A 25,081-nucleotide genomic window follows, 5' to 3' on the forward strand; every position below is an offset into this window, starting at 1 on the left:
CCAGGAGCCCCTGTCTACTTTCTCTCCCACTCGATTGCTTTAGGGAGTGAATTCCCGACCCTTGCTTGGCAAGGCTTCTCTGCATAGCCCAGGAATTTCTTCACTTAACACTTGTGCTAAGTCTCTCTCTGGTGGGAAGGGTAGGGTGCTGTCCACCATCTCAGGCTGATGCCAGGCAACGGCAAATGAAACAATTTGGACTTGGATTCTCCATTCACTGGCTTAGGCATAGGACCCTCATTAAAAAAAAAAAAAAAAAAAAAAGGGCAGTGCTATTTCCAGTGCAAATATACTATGCTCTCTACATTGCATACTAGTTGCAAACGTCCTGGGCTGTGGTAGGAGTTAAAATATTTAGTGGATTTTTCTTTGCGAGGCATTAAGAAAGAAATGCCTTAAGTTTCAAAAGCAATTTCAAAAACAAAATATACCTGAGGAAAGGCATGCACTCCATGCTGTGGGGTAATTAACTTTGGTCAACTTCAAGAATGTTTTATCTACTCAGGGGATGATTTTTCATAGTAGATAGGCTCCTACTACCACCATGGAGGTTAGAGATGCCCAGAGTTACTCTGGGACCTAGAATATTCTTTTTGTCTTATTATCAAAGTAAGGTAACCCCAAATCCTGCTAAATAAGCAGTGGTGCTCTCTGCCTAATCTCCTAGGTATCGACAATATGGTACAATGTTTACAAGGACTGGGACTAAAGCAGTCATGCCTGGGGATGCCCTTGGGAATGTTATCTAAATGCCTTTCTGCCTGAATTCTCTAATCAGTAAAAGAGAGACAATAGCAGCATCTACTTTACAAGGTTGCTGTGATGAACATATAATGTAATACAGGTACAATGCTTAGAATAGTATCTAATATATGATAAATACTTTAGTTAGCTATTATTGTTGTGACAAGTGCTACCGCTGGTCCCAAAGAGGTAAAGAAAAAGATGATGACAATGATCAACCATGTTGCTATTAAATAAAAGTCCTGATGGGCTTATCCCCTTCCTGCCCTGTCGGATGCAGGCCGCTAGCAATTTCTGGAGGAGACACTAACCTGATAGACGTGATGAGACTCTTTATAGAGTCAGAAACAGTGTGGGAATGTCCCGCTAGCACAGACCAGGTGGGCGGGTCTTTGGGGTTGATGGCCAGTGAGCGTGCAGTGCGGATGAGGTATGATGAGCTCTCCAGCATGGTCTTGGCTGACACCAGGATTGGTTCTTGTGCCTGGGAGCCCTGGGACCAAAGAGCAGAAGGGTCAAGGGCAGGGCACACAGACTAAGTGAATGACTTGGACCCTGGAAGGTCATGTTCTTTATCAAGTCACCACCTCTGTCCTTCGAAGGAGACAGAGGGTAGGGAAGCATGGAGGCTGGCTCACATGGGGCCTGGATGATGAGGACCTGGGGCCATGCCACTCCTTAAATATTATTTTTGAGTGTGAAAGAACATACCGAGAAAGAATCAGCCCCAAACCTATGCACAGAGATTGTTCTCAACATATAAAGCCAAGACATTACCTCTCAAGTGATGTACAGACATTGAGTTCCATGAACTCTGCTTGTATCATCAATGACAACAGCAACAGTGTCCTACACATTGACAGAAAGAGTTTTTGGAATCCTTGACTGTTCATGCCCCTTCAGTGCCACACAAAACAAGCCAACGACCTCAGTTTTACCTTTGCTGTGAGGATTCCCTACCTCGGAGCTGATCTGGGCAGGAATGCTGACAAACTCAGGGTTGGAGGCGAACGCTGTCAAGTTCTCCACGGCTTCGATCAAGGGGGCGGTGGCAATTCGACACTTGTTGCGGTTGTCCTCAGAGAAATCCCCATCCAGAGCCTGATGGGAGAAAACACAGAGATCACTCCTGGGCCGCAGCAATCACCACCCAGCGAAAAGAAGGTGGTTTAATGGGAATACTGAAAATGTCTGCTGAGTCCATAAACAATGAACAAGAACTGATTGGAGGGATCTCTGCCATCAAGCAGAGGGGCTAAGTGAGCAATGGTAGGAAAGAAAGCTGAGTGTGTGGCTCACAGGCCAACTGACCTCACAGCCCATCCACTCCCCACTTAACGTGATTCCAAGAGCGCCTGCTCTTCTCTCCCCTTGAGCTATGCTGCCCATCCCTGTGGCTGAGCCACTTTCTTCCCTGCTTTTGAGACTATAACCCTTTGGCTCTTCCCCTCCATTTCACTCCAATTAAGTCTATCCTTTGCCAAACTATAAAAATATCTTACACTGTGTACCACTTTCAACTTCTCCTAAGATATTTTTACCTGGATGTCCCTGAATGACTGACGGAGGGAGGGCTGATGTATCTGTCATTTTCAAATGAGCAAAATGGAATGCAATGGGAAAAAACATACTAGAACTATTCCCAGCAATACGGACACATCTCACACATGCAATATTTCGGTAAGGAGGCCAGACACAATAGGGTACCCACTATACAATTCCAGTAGTGCAAAAGTACAAAAACAGGTGAAACTAATTCTGGGTGTTAGCTGTCAGGTCACCCTTTGGAGCCAGTGAGACTGAAGGAGCAGAAGTAGGCTTCTGGGCGCTGGCCATGTTCTGTCTCTTCAACTGGCCACAGTTACTTAGGTGTGTTTGGCGTGGGAAAATTCACTGAGCTCTGCACACATGGGCTTTTAATCTATGTATCTTTTGCTTCCAAAGTTTCTTTCTTTTTAAAATTAGCAGCAGTAATACAAGGGCACTGAATGATGAGTCACGTCGCGATCAACAGCCTGCACAGGAGACAGGCCAGGAAAGTGGCCTGTGATGCATGCCAGACCACCCCACAAAGGGTCAACACTTGGATCCCAAGCTCCCCAACCACGGACTGCACCTGCTCAAGCACAAGGCTGCTAGAACCGATGGCCTGTGACCAGTGACAGCACCCCTGCCTCCCAGCAAAGGGCAACATTTGAGAAGGCAGTTATGTTTGTCGAAGAACGTAGATTTCTTTGTTAAATGACGAATTAAACTTTTAATTTAACCCTTATGAGCAACACAGAAAAGTCAATTTAGACAATTAGCGAACAAAAAACCGGAGGCACCAGCAATTACAGAACAAACCGGATCTGAGATGGGAACCTTTCTATTTCTCAATAAGGCAAGAGTAGGCAGGCACGGTTAGTGTAAAGGCTACTTGAATAACAACTATATTCCAATCAAGTCTTGACAGCTGGGGCCGGTAATTACACATCCGCCATGCTAATATTTTCTGAGGAACTCCCATAAGCCTGGCTAATTTACCGTCTTCACTAGTACTGTGCACAGTTTGCCTCTGCTCAGGCCCTTCTCCACCAGATAGGCACTGACCTTGACCCTAACTTGGCCCATTCTGTGGTTCTTCCAGGCCCAGTGGAAACCCTATGTGCCTGCTACTTACTCACATTTATGGCTTCAGTTCTGACTCCACTCACGTACTCAGTAAAAGTTGAGTTAGCATCTATTACCTCCACTGAAGCACTGCACCGGCGACATGGCAGTGAACCGTCTGGGCGCTCTCATCTTGTTGCACTATTACCTTCATTGACTCCTTGAGATCAGGCCCTACCAGGCTTCGGAGCAATTTGGGCACACATTGGGAGGCCGGCTGGGTGCCGCATAGCAGGAGCCCGACAACAGTGGCCCCAGCACAGGCGGACCACTGAAGCAGGCAGATGGCAGGAGCGGACTTTGGCATCAAAGGAACTCGCAGCCCAGCTGCACCAGTCGCACCCCCTCCAGTGGGAGTGATAGGGCTTCTAGCTCAGCTTCTAGCTGCCCCTTTACCTCTCCACACTCCTCTCATCCTCTTTTCTACTGTCTACAACACTCTCGGCCTATTAGGAAGGCAGATGTCTGATCACGCCACCCACCCTTAGGGGAACTAATTAAAAACGACAAGATGATTACCCCAGCTAAATCCCAAGGAATGGTTTCCTAATTGTGCAGTTTCATCGACTGCACCAACAGGATGAAGAAAGGATTTTTTTTTTGAGACTGGGCCCTAAAATCACATATCATGTAGCCCATTGCGGGTCAAGGGCAGGACCCTGAATAGCGTGGGCTGTGGACTACAACGCCAAGCTCCAATCCAGCACTGTTTTCCATTTTCAAGAGGGAAAAGCCATTTCCTCCAAAGGAAGAATGGAGCATCAGAAAGGATGGTTTGTTCACATGGACAGTATTTCACTTTTGAATGCTGCTTCCACTCTGGAGCAACCCCAGGAAACGGAATACTCAAATCTGGCCAGAGGTGAAGCTTCAGGCAGGCACGACAGTTTTCACATAGATATTCCATGTCACAGAATGTTTAGTACACCCGTCAGAACAGTGAAAGGGTAAATCCACTTAGCCAAATGCCCAGGCGCCATCGGGACCCTGAGCCAGCTCCTGTGAATGTTCTCACACTTAGCCAAAATCTCACAGGGATCTGGGAGAAACAATTTCTGCATGTGTACCAGAATCAAAGATTCATGGACTTGGGGGGTTAGAAGGGATCTTAAAGATCATTTAATCCCAAAGCTCCAATGTTTCAGGTGATAAAACCAACACCTAGAAAGTGACATGCTAAGGCAGAACCCAGAACCAGAACCAGAACCCAAGACCCCTGGCTCCCTTCCCTCCTACTGACCTTAGAAAAGGCAACAAGAATAAGGCGTAAGAAGCCCAAGAGGTGTTTTTTTCCCTCCTTTTTCTTCTCAAGAAACCTATTTACCAATCCAAACAAAAGGACGATCAAGAGAACGTACTGACAGCCGAGTTAAAACCGGTTAATGAGAGCTGGACCTGGTGTCTTTTGGACGCCCTGTCAGTGCTTAATGGCAAAACCCTGAGCTTCAATTCCACTGCGAGAGGCAAGGCTGCGCTCCAACTTCTCAGAGAAACAAAAGCTGTGTTGTTGCACAATTTCTACTTGGCACCTAAACCTGAGTGACCGCACATTTAAAATAACATTCGATTCCACACATCTGAGTTGAGGCTAGGCAAAGAGCTGACTGGAGAGAGAGAAGCAGGCACTGGTACACGGGGGGAACCAGCAGAAAGACGGCACCCGCGGTTAGGGCTCCGTGTGTTTCTAAGTTGGCCGGCATTGAGAGCAGCACCTGGCAGGGAGGAGGGTGCACGTATGTATTCTTGCTGAACCACGCTCTGGGATCGCAAAGAATGCCATCGGCAGAGATTTACGATCCCTGGAGGCAGGCATCCTAATGGGTGCTGATGACCCACTGTGGGGTCATCTGCTCCCTGCTCGCCAGTGTTCCTCCGGGGAGGGGTTCCCCTCCTTTCATTGTGAACTAGAAAGGTGGGGCAGCTGGGATTTAGGCTTGGGCACATCCTTGTGATTTAAAGGAAAAAAAAAAAGGACTAAGAAGCATAAAACTTAGAGCAAAATTCAGCCTCGATGGCGGCTGTTTCAAGCATTTAGGGAATTAAACATTCATTTGTTTCGCTATTCGACAGGATTCTTAACCATTCCTTAACTCAGCAAGTCTATTCGATATGTAGTACAGTGTGCTACAGTGAAATGGCCTTCACCATTTTCCTATTAGGAAATTCAAAACAAAGTTCATTGTCCCCGGCAAAGCCTGCCACCTGATGGGAATCGCAACACCAAGCGCATTTCAGCAAGCTGCGGAGCAAGAGGGTCATTTCTGTTCCTTGTGCACGGCTATCGATTCCCGGGGTGCTCGCGGGGAAGGAGGCTTCATCTTCTCCATGTCACAACAGCCTGCATCCCCCCTCTGGTGTTTCTGCACAGGCCTATCTTTAAGGCCATCACAAGAGCTCATCTGCTGCAGGCAGTTACAAAGAGGGGTTGCCACTGTGAGGAGAATCTGAAAAGAAAATGAGACCTTAACGGAGACAGGTCGGGATTTAAAACCGAGGAGAAGGCAGAAAAGAAAGGTATCCCAGAATTTGTATAGAATAGCTCCTTGCCTTTGTCTCCCCCTTGGTCCATCTAAATCTAGTCTGTTTTTTTGATGATCGGAAAATGGCCAAGTTTAATTGAAATAAGTTAGTTACACAGCAACCGGCAATGATGTCACTACGTCTCAATTCTATTGCCGTCTTTCCAGCCCTGCCTCCCCTGAGACTGGCACACAAGCACTGTAAACGCAACCAGGTATTTCTTCCCAGGCTGGTGAGATGGCTTAGTCTCTCCATGCTAACGATGTACACTGCATGCCATGGGCGAGAGCAGGCTTGAGGGAAAGAGCAGGGGATCTGGGTCTGAATTCCGGTCTACCACTTAGTGGCTGAATCACCCCACGAAAGTTACTTAACCTCCTTGTGTGTCACTGTCCTGACCGTAAAAACGGGGATGGCAAGCACAGGGTGGTTGGTTGTGTGGACTGAATGAGTGATATACACAAAACACAGAACAGGCTTTGGGTAAACTAAATATCAGAAAACATAAGCTTTATTCATTTCTAATACCACGAACCATGACAGTAATTAAAGGGAGCTGCCAGCAGGATCCTGGGGGCACCTGGGCACTGGCTTTATTTATTCATCTTCAATTTATCTTATTATTGTCTTTAAATAAGCGGGTTTTAATTTTTTTTTTTTTAAAGACTCTGTTTAAGCAGCTAAGTAATTGCCGACGGGGATAACTGCCCCGTAGCTCTTGCCTGCCCGCTTCCAACGGCTGCTGGGCTGCACAATCTCTCCTTGGCTTCTGCTTTGCTCAGCCTGTTGACTAATTTCTCCACAAGATTAAACTGGCTTTGTGTAGTGCAAGGGAAATGAGGTGTGTAGTAACATATCCTCTGGAGACAACAGGGGGAAAAGCCCTATCCCTCCAGGACTTGCCCGGCAACGAAGCAGATCATCCCACCTCCACGAGCGTGAAAATCCTTCAGTAAAGTGTGAACCCTCCAACGGCCTTCCCTCCGGCACTTCCTGGTTTGCACAGAACTGACAGCTTGCCTTCCATGACCACCTCCTTTGGAGGTTCTTTGCCAGGGGTCTGCTGTTCAGGCTGTGGCTGTCTTCCCATCAGGTCAGCTGCTTGGTGTCTGGCTGGGTGTCCCACGCACGGCAGACCGGGTTTGCGGTCTGATCACCCAGCTACAAATACTACAGCCCAGCTACTGCGATTCCCTCCTCACAGGGTACCCTTGCCCTGCTTCCCCTCAACCTGTCCACGGCCACGAACACAAAGACGAACTTGTTATCAACGTGGAATGCTCTATTTTAAGAAGCTCATGCTCCACTGAAAACATTTAAACAACTATAAATAGAATAGATATCACAGGACAGAATAAATTGACTTTTTTTAAAGATTTTCCCAACAGTTTCCCATTCCATTCTCCCTCCACCTTCTCTCTTGGTCCAGAGATATTTAACAACCATGGCAGGGCCCTCTACCAGCCCCTCAAAACCACCCTGCCCCACTAAGCACATAGTTTACCCCTCCCCACCCACTATGCAGAAGGTTAGTAGAGACCAAGGCTGTTGGTTTTTCCTGATAAATATCTCCATCACTAATGAACCGCTCCTCAGTGACTTAAATCATGAGACTGAATTGGAAGTTGAACTCCACTAGAAGCAAGTATTAGAGAGCAGAGCTTCAATCCCCTACCTCGTTCCCCTCTGCAACAGGTGTCCCAGGGATTCCTAAGGCCTCAGCTCAGCGACCTACCTTGATGGTCTTCACCAGGTTGGCAGTGCTGTTGGCGACTTCCTTGGCTGACTGGACAAAGTGCCTCTTGGCCACAGGGTTGCCCGTCTTGGATGAGGCGATGCGGCAGGCATTGCACAAGGCTGAGGTGTGCTTGGCGACAATCGTGGCGGCTGACAGAACCTATAAAGCACGGACTGGGTTGGGGGCACCCGAAGCTTCAGTGCAGAGGGGTCCAGTTCACTGGAGTCCACCCTGGTCCCGAGCCCTGGATTCCCCTTCAACTCACATGTCTAGGGCTCGTGGAAATAAAACCCATGTCTCTAGCTCTGCCGCCCCTGAAGTCACTCCAAGAAAGGGGAGGGCGGGAATTATTAAGGCAGAGAGACTAAACAAAGAAAAGGAAAGGCAGGGCTGATGTGGGAGTGGGCTGGGCTCCAGGCAGTCTCAGAGGAGATGCTGTCAGCTATCCTTTGTGACCCCCAGCCAGGAGGGACACGGCCCAGGGTCTAGGCCAGCGCTGCCCAACAGAAATACAGTGTGAGCCACATATCTAATTTTAAAACTTCTAGTAGCTACATGAAAATAAGTACAGAAACAAGGGAAATTATTGTAAATAATATATTTTATTGAGCTTGATATATCCAAAACATTTCATTTCACCATGTAATCAATTTAAGAATATTAAGCTTTCACAATCCTTTATCCTAAGTCTTTGAAATTGGTCAGTATTTTACACTTACAGCCCATCACAGTTTGGACCAGTTCCATTTCAAGTGTTTAACAGTCACATGCAGCTGTATGTCACTCCCAGGTGGGCTATAGGCACCTTATCAAGGGGTGTGGCTCAGGGATCTCCCAGCCCCAGCTGCGTTTCTGAATCTGCCTGATCCACTTTGCTGAGGCTGGTAACACCCCTTTGGCCTTAACTGGACAGGTAAGGAATCTCCGGTGCACTGACACCTGCCTTAGGTCTGGGTGGTCCCCCAGGTATCCTTTACTTGGGTCCTTCTCCTGCCTCAAGAACGCTGGTCCCAGGGTCAGCAGTAGATGTGCCCATCACAGCCTGCCTCTGCTAGCCCATATAGGCCATTCTTGTTCTTTTTAGCACATACTGCTGGAATTATTGAACACGACCCACGTCACTTGGGTATTAGAAGTATCAAGGAACGTCACATGTACTGTCTAGTTCTCAAATGTCTCTGTGGCTCCTTTTGTGCTGTGGATTCTGACCCAGCTTTGGGGTCTGGGTCAGCACCACCACCTCTGGGAAGTGACCCCTGAGAGCCCCTCAGAGAATTCATCACACCTTCCTCTGTGCCTCCCTTGCCTTGCCATCATACCCCGATCACTCCATCTTCCAAACTTTAACCCACAGTAAGAGTTAAGGGGGTAGGGGGTCGGGTCTCCCTCACAGTGACCCTTAGTGCCGAGCACAGAGCAAGCCCTCAACGTTATGTCCCCTGAACTGAACAAATGGAACCGTGAACCTCCTGATGAATCTCGCTGTGACTACGCCACCGTGATTGCCTTCCGGCACTCCATTCCAGAGCACCTACCTGTTCCACCCTCACCACATTTTGCAACATCCCCCTAAGTCATGATCCGGCTGGCTTTGCAAGTTCTGAAAGAATGGTCATCTTTATTCTCGCAGTCTCCCGCCACCCACCTCCAGGAGCTCAAGGACATGCAGATCTCACATCCCTGCCCCAAAGTTACCTGTGACGGGCTGCTGCCGGGGTCCACCAGGTTCTGGCATGCCATCTGGATAGCCTGGTTTGCCCTGGCAAACTGGATGGGGTCCACAAGGCCCTGATGGCCTGCCTGGCTGTTCGGATCAGAGATGCCAACGAGGTATGCAGCCTGGAAGGGAGGAGGTTAACCACAGCTCAGGCTCGCTGTACTCCTAGATACGCCTGTGGGGGAGTGTGGTCCCACAGTATACATACAACAGTCATTCTCAGGTGCTCCCAGTGCAAGGTGGTCAGACTCATCTCATCAATAAGAGTTTAGGCATGGACAAGCTGACACTCGCTTGGGCCGGGAACATGCCAGCAGGAGTTTGCTACAGGCTTTTGGGAACAGTCTCCTTGTTCTTAAGAAAGCCTCAAGAAGCTCTTCCATGGGGCATGACCAAGGATGGATGCAGCCCTGAGTGCTCTGGCAGCCACCTTATGACCATGAGGGGGACCAGCCTCAGCATGGAGCTCACTCTTTGGCTGGCAGATGGCAGAGGGGGGAAAAAAGTGGGTGTAGACTGATGGTGTGGAGCTACTGGGGAGGCCAACCCTGGAGCCTGCCCTACATGAGGATTTCTCATCTCGTAGCCTAATGTATCCTTCTTGTTTAGGCCAGTATTTGAAGCAGTAAGAAAGAATGAATAAAATGGTTCGGGGGAAAAAAAGGCAATATTCGGACTCCAAGAGGACAAGAGGCTACAAGAGAAGGTCTTCTCTTCAAACCTTTTGGAGGTGTTAGCCAAATAACAGGGAGGAAATGAATCTGTGAGGGAAAATTCTAACCTTAACTCATTTCCCCTGAGATATGAGGGGCCAAATAAGGGAAGGTGATTTCACCCTCTGAACTAGGGATGCTTTTCTTTGGTTCAATAAAATCTTCCAGGCTCAAGGCAATTGTCAAATGATAAATCCTTCAAGGTAAATGCTGACATTCTTGGAAGTTCAGTTACATGAGCCCAGCAATTATTGGAAATACACAGCACAGTTGAAGACGAGCCAGGAACATGCTTGATCATGACTCTGTGTGATGGCATCCAATTTTTTCTCCTTCTGATTCTAAAAAGAGCATGACTAAGACTTTTGCAACTCTAAAGTCTCAGAGGGAATTTGAATTGTGTCATGCCTATTTTTTCCCCCCCAAACAACTTATCTGTAACAATGACCTTAAAAAAAAAAGAAAAAAAGAAAGAAAAAAAGACGGGCCTCTGAACCCTTAGGCTGGGTCTGCAGGGTTCAGTGTTCTCTCCAGGCTGCTCTGCTCCACAGGTAACGGGCTGATGTTTTGCCTAAATGCTTAGCCAGCAAGAGCCACCACCTTCTCCATGGTTTCCGTGGTGATGGGTGGAGATGGAGCTGAAGCTGAAGCTGAAGCCCCCACGTGCCTCCCACAGGGACCCGGCACAGGACAGGGCTGGAAAGCCTGCGTCGTGGGGCACGGGGACCCATGCCTTACCTGAGCTGCAGCCTCCGTCAGCCCACAGAGAGCCTTGGACGCAATCCCCACACACTCCCCAAAAGCAGGGAGGTCCCCGGTCTTGGCATTCTGCGAAATCCCTGCCATTGACTCGCCCAGAACCTGCAAAACAAACCACGAGCGATATTCTGACCAGCATTCCTTCAGACCATGGGGTAAAGGGGCTACCCTTCCAACTTGAATGTTCGAGGCCACTTAATCTACAATATTTGCCATTATTTTACTTCATTTGCAATAAGAAGAGATTTAAGATAATGATATCATTTCTGTTCCACAAAGAGAAATAAATAAAGTCTGAAGCTTTCACCCAAAAGTTATCTATATCTCAAGGAGGTACAGTTACTATACACAGATCAATAAACTAAAATCTATACAGGGCAGCCCATGGGTGAATGGTCTAAACTGAGAACTGTTAGTTCCCAGAATATAAAATCAGACATATCTACCGAGCTATAGGTGAAGACCATGTCCAGAAAGCAGAAGACACACTCTTCCCGATATTATTCACTTATTAATTGATAGTCTTTAATTAATTAATTAATTTTGGGGGGCTGCACTGGGTCTTCATTGCTGTGCGCGGGCTTTCTCTAGTTGCAACGAGCGAGGGCTACTCTTTGTTGCAACATGCATGCTTCTCATTGCAGTGGCTTCTCTTGTTGCGGAGCACGGGCTCTAGGCGCTCAGGTTTCAGTAGCCGTGGCACGTGGGCTCAGTAGTTGTGGCTCATGGGCTCTAGAGCGCAGACTCAGTAGTTGTGGTGCACAGGCTTAGTTGCTCCCGTGGCATGTGGGATCTTCCCAGACCAGGGCTCGAACCCGTGTCCCTGCACTGGCAGGCAGATTCTTAACCACTGCACCACCAGGGAAGTCCCTATCAGAGGTCTTTAAAATAACAGCTAAACGGGATTTCAGTACTCAGAATCTAACCCAGAGAGGTCAACCACCATGCACAAGGTCAGACAGAAGGTCACACAGGCAGAGGCAAGGCGCCTGCCCCATATCTGGTGTTGTGTCTTCATGGGCCTCCTCATGCCCCATGAAGGCAGGTCCTACTTTCCAGGGTCACAGATCTTAGAACTGAAGGATGTTCAACAGAAATCTTTAGGGAGACTATGACATCCAAGTCTAGAACCCAAGACAGAGCTCTTTGTTTGTCAAGAAGCCATCTTGGATAGGGAAAGAAAGAAATTCCATTCATCTCACTTGCATTTCATTTTATCCTGATTTTGAGGCATTCTCAAAAAACACTGGTGCAATTACCACAGATCAGTGTTTCCTGACCTTTTAAAATATTATTATTATTGCTCTGATAAGAAGTCTTTTTAGACCACCTCCCTCCAACTGCCACCCACATTAAATTAAATACTAAGAAATAAGAACTTGTTGAGCTGGGTTAAGATTTGCAGAAGGGAGGACACAAACCTTTGTATAATCTTAGATACTTTCACCACCCGCACCCCCCAAAAAACCCCCACAATTTTTCACTCCCCTTGAGAATGCAAGGCATGGATAGATGGTGAAAAGAACACACGGGAGGATCTCATGTAAGCCAAGGCCATTGAAGGGCTTTCCCCACCAGTGCAGTCCCAGTTGAAGGAAATACATGCTCTGACTCACAGTAAGACCCATCCCTCATAGGGTCTGAGCAGTGGTTCTCATAGAGTGGCCCCTGGACCACATGGCAGGACCTGGGAACTTGTCAGAAATGCACAATCTCCCCCACCTTGGGATCTACTGAATCAGAAACTCAGGGGTGTGACCTAGCAAGGTGTGTTCAACAAGACCCCCAGGTGATTCTGATGCACAGCCAGGTTTGAGAAGCACCTGGGCAAAGGGCGCCATAGCAAGGCTTTAGGACACGGGCAGCCATGCAGAGGGGCCACGGGCCGGTGCACACAAAGCATGTCTTGATTCTTCCCCACAATGAGGAGGGATGCTCACAGCACAGCCAGGCTTACCTTGGAGTTTTCCATTACACTCTCGATGCAGTCAAAGTAAGAAAGGTCACTAACAGGTTCATTGGGATTGTCCAACATCCCCTTGACAGTCTACAGAAGGAGAACACAACTTAAGAGCAAGCCTTATAGAACAAGGGAAACTCAACATAAAATACCAACTATCAACTTCCCCTCCATACACAGGATTCTGGTCATTATCCAGATTCTTGAGAGGAATTTAGACCACAGTGTCTGCGACTTCAGATTTCCTGCGGGCAACACCACGCTGATTGGGGTGGGTGTGTCTTGGTTAGCTCTGACAGAGAGGAGAATCTCTTGTTTTCAAATGTGAAGGAGAAGCTTGGTATCCACAGAACGGGGACATTTTTTCCTTAAAGAATCTGAAAGTTAGTGGGAGGCAATATATATTCATGGTCAATGAGTATAATTTCTCTGCTGGATAACTCCAAGGAGTTTAAATATCAAGGACAGGTTCATTCATTTCTTCTTGATTAGTAGGGACCTCTGTTTTCAATGCTGGGACCTTTCAATGGGTAGGCATGAAAGAAGGTAACCCCCCCCAAAACCGCCCACTGGAATGGTTCATTTGTTTTTAATTTTAAAAGTATAGAAAATGTTGGATCTTGTTTAGGTCTCCATCAAGGAACAGGGCATGGGGTTTGCTTCTTCTGCCTTTGTCTCCAGTCTGCTGAAAACGGTTGCTAGCTTTCATGTTGCAATAACCTTTGATCATCGTTTATGAGGGACTTTTCCAGGGGAGGAAAGTCCGGGGACATAGCCATCCATCTTCCTCCCTGTTGAGTGAGAAGATACAGTGGGACCTAGCAGACTTTGGGGCACAGCCAACAAAAAGACAAGGCCATGTGAGTTACTAAGGGTTGGGGGGAAGTAATGGTGAAACTGCTGAGTTAATCAGCAAAGATCTAAGGGAAAGAGGGCTGCATAAAGAAGGTGTTCATTTCATTGAAGAAACTCCTCCCACTCCTTGGATAATCAAAACTGCCTTAGTAACAGCAACACTGAAATAGCCATAATTTTGGCAACCAAGGATACCATTAAGGCACAGAGGATGTGCATCTGGGCCAACAGACCTCATTTAGATCAACAGTCCACGTATCATTTATATTTGCAAATGTGAACAGACCAGGATAGGGCAGTGACTCACCCAAGGAAGGAAACATTCTCCACTGTTTTCAGAATGCTTCAGTCCCCTGCCTATTCTCACTTTCAGTTGTGCCAATGGCCTCTTGCCATCGGCGGACTGGGCCTCAATCAGACCCTTCAGAAGCTGCAATCAACCCCCCACCTCTAACATCTCTGGCATGGTGGGTATCCCTGTTCAGAAAACTAAAGGTACACTCGGTACAACCAACCCATATCTACTGAGATAACCATTTGCCTGTTTCAACATAACCTGAATTGGTTAGGACTGCTTTACAGACAAGTAGGCACACTGATTTTATTCTTGCCCATGTATACTCTGTGGGCATAAATGAATTTTCTATTAAAAATAAACCCTAAGTATGAATATAAACTGATAAGCCCTACACTGTGTCTGGGCCACTAGGAGCTCCACGGCCCTGACTGGAGCCGTGGAGTCAGGGCCCTGACATACACCCTGACTGTACAGTAATAAGTGTTACTCCTGGGTTTTCTCTAATGAGCCCCCTACATGTTACAAAATACAACGTATGGGAAAATCATTTTTACTCAGAAAGCACATCTATTCCAGCTTCTCCCAAACGCCCCAGAATAATCACTCCCAAACTTTTTAGGTAGAAATTGCTTATCTTCAGCCTACACTCAATACCATAGGCCTCTTCCTGTATGAAATAAAGAATCCTTTAACAAAGCAACTCTTAAGTGGAAACAGGGAAGCAAGGATGATAACCCCACCAAATCTAATTTTTCTTTAATTCCTTCCCACTTGGATTGGAACTTTGGCCCAATAGTTTCCCAGGAAAGATCAAAGGTAAGAATAGAGGAGAAGAACCTGACCCGGAGGGAAAGGACAGACACACAGACACTCTGAAATCCTCAGCAGCCTTTCAGGGACTCACCTCGAGCTCCCGCAGGGCGTTATCACATTCCTTCTGGCCAGGAGCTTGCTGGGTGCACAGAGTGATGAGCTGATTGATGCTCTCCGTCACAGCTCTGCGACGACAAATACGGAAAGAGTGTTTTTGTTTTGTTTTGTAAAGATCAACAGTAATTTCCCCAACAATGTTTTGTAGGTTCGCTAGGAATACAATTAATTCACTATAAAGGCTGTGGTCCCTGTGACAGCTCTTCCACAAGGCTCTAAACCAGCAGCCCCCGACCTTTCTGGCACCAGGGACCGGTTTTGTGGAAGACAATTTTTCCACCGGGGGGCAGGGGGATGGTTCAGGCAGTAATGAGAGCAATGGAGGGGATGGGTCAGCGGTAATGCGAGCTATGGGGGAGCTGCAGATGAAGCTTCCCTTGCTTTCCCGCCGCTCACCTCCTGCTGTGCGGCCCGGTTCCTTAACCAGTCCTCCGCCTGGGGGTTGGGCCCCCTGCTCTAAACAACCAAAAATCAACCACAACCAGGGAAGAGAGAATGAGAATCCCTACTTTGCTTCTCATTATTCATTGATTTACCCTTAAGAGTATCAATACTAACAGTTCTCTTAAGAAAGTGTGGCTATCTTTAATATATTCACAAGAAGGAATTCACAATGAAGTTGCAAATGGCAAACAGCTCATAGTACCACTGTTTTCAGAATCCTCCCCTAGCAGCCCACAGGGATGGGATGATCCGAGCTAGGCTATTTTGGACAGCCTTTGTATAGTTTGGACTATTTTGTATATTTTAAAAGTCACACTGTAAACTGTGCCTTTTGATTTTAAAACCTCTTCTTACCATTCATTTCTACATGACTGACCAGTTCCTAGAAGCTATACCAACATTATTCTTTAAAAGAGCTATTTTCTTTGTTAACATTAATAGGAATCAGAGATGCTTACATGATTTTACATGTGTTTCCATTCTTCTTAGAACTTAAAACACAGCCCAGATTTTTTCCTACATTGGCTAGGGTTCCACCCCTCCTGGACAGCCTCTGTTTAGGTTGCCATGGATGATTCATAAAGGCACGGTCCATTTGGAGTTAATTTCTTTAACAAGGTGTGAAATATGGATCCAGATTTTTTTCATGGGGGGGATATATGGAAGTCTAATTATTCCAGTACCATTAAAAATGCCATCCTTTCTGCACTGAATTGCTTTTTTAACCTTGTTGACAGTCAGTTGGCCATATTTGTGTGGGTCTACTTCTGGACTCTATTCTATTCCATTGACCTGTGTGTCTAACCCTTCACCAATACCACACTGTTTTGATTACTGTACCTTTATACTAAGTCTTAAAATTGAATACCCTTGTTTTTATAAATGAAAAAAACAGACACACACACACACACACACACACACACACACACACACACACGAGATAATTCCCTAAGGAGATGCTACAAATAAGAAGCAGAAATAAGACTTAAACCCATGTCTATCAGACACAAAGGCCAGATTCAAAACCATTTTTCTGCAGGGCCATAACTGGTCCATAGTTTGGGCAGGACCCTGAATTCTATTCACAGTCAGTAACCACTGCAGCTAACAGGAAACTTAAAATAAAACAAACAAAATCAAAATAGGACACACATTGCTGCTAATCATTAACACTGTCTAATATAAAGACGCCACATTTTATTAGTTAAACTGGCTTTGCAGCTTCCCACAGAATATCAAATTAGGTGGAAAAAGATGTTGCCAATGTACAAAGGCAATCAGCTTAATTATTTGATGAGGAGCTACTGCTTTGAATTTTAAATTTAGCTAGAGTGATGGGAAGAAGAAAAACATTCCTCAGCTCAAGAAGGAATCCCCAAATAGCTTGTGTAAGATTAACTCTAGTGACTCATTTATTTGTGGAAAAGTGCTTAACTAAGTAAGGTGTCATGGGGAAGCACTGTGCCTTCCAGGTGCAAAGCAAAACAAGAACAACTGAGATAGCAGGACAGTCTCTAGTTGGGACCACCTTTGGAAGGTGCAGTTCATGATGTATTCACTGGAAGGGTCCCCCAGAGAGTCCAACACCGTGTTCTGCAATGGCAGCCTTCAAGACATACTTCGGAGTGGACAGGCTGGATGTGTCAACATAACAAAGGGTACAGCCCTCAACTGTGGTGACACGATCATTTGGGGAATATTTCCACGTATCACACAAGCTTTCCATTTGGCTTACTTCCTTCAACGTTTCCTGTTTATCTACGTTTTTAAAAAGCTAGTCTTTATATAAAGATTTTTCCATTAGAAACTAAGTGTTTACAGGAATTCCCTGGCAGTCCAGTGGTTAGGACTCTGCATTTCCACTACCATGGGCCCGGGTTCAATCCCTGGTTGGGGACCTAAGATCCCGCAAGCCAGGCAGTGTGGCCCCCTCCAAAAAGAAAAAACAAACCAAAAAAACCCCCAAACGAAGTTTACAATTGGTAAATCCTGAGAATATATAGCTATTCACTGTCCTTTCAACAATTTTTAGAAGTGAAAAATGTTCAAATAAAAACTTGGGGTAAAAAAACAACAACAAACAAACAGACTAATAAGAGTTTGTGGTTGGATAGTCCTTAACAGTGCCAGCACAGCACCGCATGCCTGAATGAGTCACTTGGGTAATACTGATCCATGACTAAAAAGCATTATTTAGGTATCATTTATCCCCATAACTCATTTTAGAGTCTGGATTGCATAGCTAAATAAACTTAGCGGCACAGAGGCAAATGGTGATATAGATTTGACAATGGGAAACAGTATTTTCATGTTTCAAACTACGGTACTCATTTATAAGAGCAAAGGATTAAAGACAACCCAAATATGCAGTGATAAAGGACTGATTAAATGTAGAGTCTACAACAGAATTCTTGGCACCCATTAAAAGTCATGATATCATATTCCTTATATAGAAAACTGTATATAAAATGTAAAAACCACATAAGCCCATACCTGTAAAAATATCCATATGCATAGAAAAATGACAATGACGTATCACAACGTTAATATTTTATAATATTATTTTAAAGCAGATACCAGTAAATCTACTAAAGCATTACGAATTAACCTACTTACACTGTTATAAAAATACAGCCAACATTAGCTGCATCCTCCCTTCGTTCTATGTAAATCCAAGTAGGCTTGAACTGTAGCTGCTTTTATTTTCCCCACACTTTTTGGTAATGATCAAAGCCATACAAGTTTATTTTAAAAAATACAAAAAATTAAATAACCGTAATTTCACCATCTAGAGATAGTGTTTTCCTGTAATTCATTCTTTATCTAATAAGCATATGTGGCCACTCTTGGTTTTTAATAAATTGGGATCTACAGCCTCGGATGTTAAAGGCTTTCTAACCTACAAATCGTTTAGCATTCAGAGATACTAAATTGATTCAGACAGGAGTTTGTGAGCTCTGGAAGGAACCTTTATATAGATATAGAATTGGGGCAGAGGTGAGAGAAGAAAATCAACCAGTTTGTGCTTTTGATTATTTATTAAGCCCAAGTCGTCCAATAGCGAGCTTGGAGGGGAACAGAGCAACTTCAGATGATTCCCTTCCTCAAAGGAGGACGTGCTTAGAAAGGCAACTAAGAGCAAACTGAAATTCCCCTGTTTGTATTCCCTGGGTCCTACCATGCACAAGGCATGGAGAGTAAAAAAAATAATACAGTTTAAGTCTCTCTAGGAAAGCAAGGTGCTTGCAATCCAGTTGGAGAGGCAAGACAATGAACAGACAAGACACAAAGGTGAGCCAGAGGAAGCAGTGATGGGGGGTGTGACACCAGACAGGATCAGCCAGACACAGGCAGGACTCGCTGGGAGTGAAAGAAAGAAAATGAAAGCCTCGACCGTGGGCGTGGGTTCTGCCTACGAAGGAGGGCCCAACGTGGACCAGAGCAATTGGAAAGTCAGGGCTCAGCGAGATCCTGATTCGGATTCCGGGAATGGAACATTCTAGAGGAGACCAAGAGACAGAAGAAGGCCCAGTGTACATTTTTCTACTTTACAACATGGAAGTGCTGCTTGCTGGGACATCCTTTTTCACCATCTCTGGAGACAGGAAGACTCCTGCCCGGCAGGAACTTCAAAGCAAAGGGTGGTCCTGGAAGAGACACGTCCTGCAAGGTCCTAGGGAGCCCTCAGGGGACTGGAAAGCAGCTGAACACCTGGCCTAGGACGGCCCTGATGCTGGCAGCTGCGGGCGTCAAGTCTTCAGCCCGGGAGTCCTTCTGGCCAGGGTGACTGTGGTGTGCTCGGCAGCCTGGGGAGGTGCTCAGAGTTAGGGCACTTCTTCCTTTTGCCACTGCCAACTGGTTTCCCACTCCCTTAACTAAGTTCAGGGAGCATCAGTCCAGCCCCCAGGCAGGGAAAAGCCTGATGAATGGTGGACAAAGGGTCTCCAGCTCCACCCAACTTGCCAGAAAAGAGCCAGAGCCAGGCAGTTACACAGAAAGAAGACAAACAAGCCAGGAACTCAACAGAAAATGACTTCCTCCCCACGCACATCAGAAACCAAGGGACCAGCTTCCTCAGATGCACCTGGGCTCAGATGCAGAATGGTCAGAGGGAGCAGAGGGAAAGGCACACATACTCTACTGCTCTCCCCGAAGTAAACCATTTTCCCCGAAAGCAGGAAGAATCATGGAGACTAGAAAGAACAAAGAAAGGGTTCAAGTCTGCTGATGTAGGAGCAGGGTGGGGCTGAGTTGGTCCAGGCCTGGGCCCCCACAGTAGCATCTCTGTGGGGTCTTTGGGGACATCCACAGGAAGGACAGGCAGGCATGGCCGTCTCAAGAAGAGGGAGGGCAGTGGGACTGAAGATGAGGACGAGAGCAATCGATTCCCTGCTGCCCAACTCCAAAGGTACTTATGCACCAGACTGTTGTGAGGCCCAGATAGAATGAGGGTGGCATGCCCTGATTGTGCCCCCTGTCCTAACTCCACCAGGGCCGTCCCAGTCTTACAGTGTGTGCCCTTATCAGGCATGTGGTAAAAATCTGTTTAATGAACAAATGAAGGAACAAGAGAATGAACGAAGGCACCCCAGGTGGGCAGAGCTTTACCCTCCAAGGGGAGCTGCCTGACTCACTTGACCTGGCTGGAGCTTCCGCTGGGAAATCACCCCAGGGAGCAGAGCTTGCCAGCATGGGCCAAGAAGCCAAGGAGAATAGGCCAGCAACTTCCTGCAGCTGTTCCAGCCCAAGACTATCAGTTCATGTGATGATTCTTGAGTGCTGTCTTGGCTATGAAACCATCAGGCTGGGAATTCTGTCAACTGCTGAAAGCCAGGACAGACAGAGGCAAAGAAAGCTTTTTTGCCTCGCCTCCAGGTCCCTTCCTCAATGTCACCACCAGGGGGCGTTCAGACACTCACAGAGCCAGGACACCAGCAGCATGCTTTCGGGTCCTGGATTCCCTTCGGTACGGGGCTTTCAAAAGGCCAATTTATACTCTCCCCTCATTCCCACAATTTAAGAGAGTCGACAACACGCTCTAAGTTGGTAACTGTAATTTTGAAACGATGTGAAAAATTTAAGATAATGAAAAACATCTGAGTTCAGATACCTGGCAACATTAGTTGCCTTACCCAAAGGTTGTTTGTAGGAAAAAAGTGATTAAGAGGGTTTTAGATCAGAAACAGCTGCACGACAGAGAAGACATCACTGTCCCTCTTCATCTCCACCACGACCCCAGAAGGGCACTCACCTAATGGAACAATCACAAACAAAGCATAAGATGGAGGTGGGGAGATGTGAGGGTATTTTTCCCATCACCTAGTGGCTCTAGCTATCGTTTGAAGGTAAAGTATGTATCTGGGAACAAATGAAGAAACTCAAAGGTTTTGAAGGCAACTGCTCTGAAATTACCTAACCCCCCCATAAAAATAGAATAAAATAAAATAACACTACAAGCAAACAGGAGACCAGAGACAGGTTTTAACCAGTGGTACCATGCTACCTTATATATCGAGAACTGAACAGAGCTCAAGGACAATGTAGTCTGTACACATCCCTATTTGGCAAATGGGAAAGTTTAGACAGGTTGAGTGACCTGACCAAGGTAACCTAGCCAAGCACTAAAGCTTGTACTAGAATTCAGGTCTCCTGATTCTAACAACTTTAAAAAAGCCAGGAGAGGGGGCTTCCCTGGTGGCGCAGTGGTTGAGAGTCCGCCTGCCGATGCAGGGGACACGGGTTCGTATCCCAGTCCGGGAAGATCCCACATGCCGCAGAGCGGCTGGGCCCGTGAGCCATGGCCGCTGAGCCTGCACGTCCAGAGCCTGTGCTCCGCAAAGGGAGAGGCCACAACAGTGAGAGGCCCGCGTACCGCAAAAAAAAAAAAAAAAAAAAAAAAAGCCAGGAGAGATAAAGACATTAAAAAATAAGCAAACAAAACCAAGTTTAAAAGAAGTTAAGTAGAATTCAAGCAATGCGTTTTAAAAATCACTAATCTGCACATTTTGAAAATGTTTCCAATTATGCTATGTGTCCTAATTGTCCCGCATTTAATCTCTCACTGCTGTTAGTTTTCCTACATATAAAGTGATATCAAGAAATGCTATGAAAACAGGCCTACACTTCCATAGGAAAATAAAATACCCTACACTCTTGGTTCAGGAATATGAATGTGGGATTGCCAATATAAAATTTTCCTGGGCTGTCGCTGCAGTTTCTCCAGCTACCAGCACTCCATCACTAGTAATTGAACTAAACGGCCAGAGTGGCCCTGGAGCAGAAATTCTCTTGTATGACCCAGTTCCTCAGGTGAGAACAACAGGAAAGAAGAACGTTGACCTTACCCCAAGTTCAGATTCATGTTTTAACATATTTCCCAAAACAATTTACTCCTCCCCACCGCCCCATTCATTCTGAGCTAGAGCCCTTCTGCACGTGACAAAGTGAACATGTTTAAATCCATCTAATTAACATTGGTGCCAGGCATATAGTAAGACTCAAGAAATGTTGAATGGCTAGTTGAGTGTCATTTTTTTTATACTTTTCAACATCTTCTGGTTTCTTTTTAATGAACTTATATTACTTCCATAATCTGAAAGATAGTAATACTACTTGCAAAAAAAATCTAAGCCACTACGTTTATACATCAGTGGGGGCCTTAAGACTAAGCAAGTCCTCCTGAAAAGGCTTTAAGAGGAGACAGAAGGCATCTTTAGGGGAGAAAGCGCATGCAAAGGAGCCCGTTTAATAAGACACCAGCATCTCTGTCACTCTCGCCTCCAACTCCGACAACAGAAGGTCAGCACTACTCCTTCGCTCAGCAAAGCAGCAGGATGTCTGGTGGATCTTGCAAACACCACACGTGAACGCCCATTTTGTTCCGCTCTTACCTTGCAGCTGCGGCCAGGAGGTTTTTTGCATTGGGTGCTCCTGGGTCTACAGAGAGAGACTTGGCCGCTAACAGCAGCTTGCTGGATGCCATCGAGATGTTCTTGAGGTTCCCTATCACTTGGATCTGGTCTTCTTTCGTCTGGAAGGTCAAAAGGAGCCAGAGTCATTAGGGGCTGTCCATTTCTCCTAGGCAGCATTCAGAGCTAGGAGCAGCACCTTGAAACGGAAGCAGGTTATCTGTCTAGGTTGCATTAAGTCCAATTAGTCAGCAGATGCCTAACTTGTCAAGACTCTGCCCAGTGTCTACCGTTCCCCAAACAGCTATCCGGACCAAGATGCACACAACAGGACAGAAATCCAGCCCAAGTGGGTCAGCCAAGAGCTGTGCTGTCTCACAAGAGTGGGCATGAATGGGGGCGGGAGGGAGAGAGCGAGCGAGAGCGCACACAGACAGGGCCACAACTCCAGCATCTTGCTCAACAATGCGGGAGGTATCAAGGGGCTTGTCCATCTCAGCCTGGCACAAACTACCGTCACTGTCTGGACATTTAGAGCTGACTGCATCCCAGAAGCTCCCGACTCTGGAAAGGATACATTTCTCACCTGGCCTGCCATCCGAGAAACAACCCTTTGTAGATAACAGAGTAAAAAACACCCTGGGTACCACTTTTAGGGAGTTCACAGGAGCTCGCCAAAAAATAAAACAACCAGCTCCATAAGCTGACACCAGACCAGTCACCCTCCCTTGTTCTAAACAAGGGGTTTATCTGTTCATCTGAAAGAGGTTAAGTTTGAATCACTTGACACTCAGGATCAGACACAGCCTTTTCAAGTGGGCTCCCCGAACTTCAAATACATGAGTTTTTACAGTATTAAACCACATTTGAAGTATAGGATGCAGAGCTGCCCTCCCTCCAAAAAGCAGAAATAAAATGATGAGTTCTGTTGGAGGATCGTGGGAAAAGTTATCTGTCATTTCCAGGAAGAACTTCACACATAAGCTAATAGTATCTTTGGGAATGCCATTCCTGTGAGCTCATGGAGCTCTCTGAGCAGCAAAGACAGTGTAAAGGTGTGGGCTGCCCACAGCTTCCCCGCTCCTATTTGCCACTTGGCCGCAGGGGACGACGGTCCACCAGAGTTGAGAGGGGCAAGGGTCAACTCCACTCAGCCACACCAGCCTCACCTGAGCCTGGCCCGCCATCTCAATGCCGGCATCGAGGAATTCATCGAAATCATCACTGAACTTCCCGGAGGCTGCAGCCAGCTCTCCGCTCTGGCCCCGAGTGGCATGGACCACCTCCCCTGCAGACTGGTTCAGATCAGCCGCTGCTTGGTTCAGTTCACTCTGGGCTTCCTGGAAAGGCTTCGTGCTCGGAGGTAACTATGGCAAGAGAAGGCAGGTTGCAGGAGAAGTTCTACTTTGCGTAGGAGAAACAAAGGTAGTATGTTGCAGAGGGAAGACAGACTCTCCTGGGATGCAGTTGTGAGTCATCGAGACTAAAAGGCTCTGTGTGGTCTGAGCCCTTGTTAAGGTTGACCTTCAAAATATGTACATTCCCGTGAACACCTATTCAGTGCTAGACATAGTGGATCTAAAAATGGTAAGGACAGCTTTCCTCAGGCTTCTGGTCTCCTAAGTGGCAGAGCCAGGATTCACACCTGGGCAGTCTGACTCGGGATCCACTCTCTGAACCAGCACTCTATCTTGGGTTTCTCAGACGGAAACTCTCAAAGGTTTAGCTTTCTGGAACTAAAAGGCAGATGCTATGAAACTTTAAATCCTATTCTTCTAAACTAACAGCCATCACTTTTATTCGTCAGTTGGTCTTTGCTAACAATATACTGAATAGCTGTTCCACAGAAGTGCCACTAGCAGCCCTGTAACTGTTTGTGAAAAGTTCCAGAGAGTTAAGCTAGATATTAGTCACACCACACCCACAGCTTGCATACCTGGTATATGCCAGGGACCAGGCAGAGAAGAACCAAAGATGAACAAGGCCAAGTACCCGCAAAGGGGACTCACAAGACAGGGACGGGACCAGGCCCCAAAGTGAAATTCCACAGACGGCTCACTCTCTCAGTGAGTCCCTGACACTTGTATCCCTTTATCGCCTGATGGTCACTGCCTGAGATGTCCTGATAAGAAGTTAGATGATCATATACCCCCTCCTCCCCATTCCTGTCTTACTGGGATGACCTGAGAGCAAACAGCAGCATGGGCTCAAAGAAGAAGTAAACTTTAGAAGCTCTACCTGGGAACTCGGCTGATCAGACAGCAAAACAAGGAAAAGGCAAATCGACAGGAAAAACAGGACTCCTAAGGGAAAGGCTAGCCGCTCAGAGGTCCCCTAGAGGGGAGCAGACTCCACCCACACCTAAGGTGAGCCCAGTCCCCCAGGCGCCCCTGCCCGAGCCAAAACCTCTCACCGAGTCCACCAGCAGCTTCTTGCTCGACTCCCCGATGCTCTTCAAGGCCACGTCCACATCCTTCTGCCCAGGGAGGCAATTCACGCAGTTATTCAAGGAGTGAGAGACGGCTTTGGCCACCTGAATACACAGAGGGAGAAAAGCCCCAACAGAAAGCAGGTTTCAGGGCAAACATTCTTGCACACGTGTTGGGAGTGAGCAGAGCTAAAAGAGATGGGGAACTGATCTGCCAGCGTCTGCCTGACACTGTTTACCGTTAAATCTCCTCATCTAGGCCGCTCACTGGGGTTAACATCCTGTCTTAGCACAGGGTCTGACACAGCGATACAGCACACCCTACCTGCTCCCAAGGCCAGGCCAAGTCCTGACTGTGGCTCAAATACAACTCGGTTCTGAAACAAAGGTATCCAACACCAAGAGGAAGAGAAAT

At 46.8% G+C, this 25,081-nt stretch overlaps 1 protein-coding gene across 1 annotated transcript in view; it reads right to left on the bottom strand.

Moving 5' to 3' along the window:
- Nucleotides 1-25,081, bottom strand: part of TLN2 (talin 2) — a 450,837-nt gene that overhangs the window by 78,437 nt on the left and 347,319 nt on the right. The window contains exons 30-39 of the mRNA XM_060005857.1: nt 24,652-24,771; nt 23,408-23,605; nt 22,221-22,360; nt 14,861-14,954; nt 12,801-12,890; nt 10,823-10,945; nt 9,350-9,493; nt 7,652-7,813; nt 1,705-1,845; nt 1,056-1,237 (exon numbers count right to left, since the gene is read on the bottom strand). Coding sequence (XP_059861840.1) covers nt 1,056-1,237; nt 1,705-1,845; nt 7,652-7,813; nt 9,350-9,493; nt 10,823-10,945; nt 12,801-12,890; nt 14,861-14,954; nt 22,221-22,360; nt 23,408-23,605; nt 24,652-24,771 — 1,394 coding nt within the window. The remainder of the gene's footprint in view (nt 1-1,055; nt 1,238-1,704; nt 1,846-7,651; nt 7,814-9,349; nt 9,494-10,822; nt 10,946-12,800; nt 12,891-14,860; nt 14,955-22,220; nt 22,361-23,407; nt 23,606-24,651; nt 24,772-25,081) is intronic.

The sequence above is a fragment of the Delphinus delphis genome, chromosome 2 (assembly GCF_949987515.2).
Source record: "Delphinus delphis chromosome 2, mDelDel1.2, whole genome shotgun sequence".
NCBI lineage: Eukaryota > Metazoa > Chordata > Mammalia > Artiodactyla > Delphinidae > Delphinus > Delphinus delphis.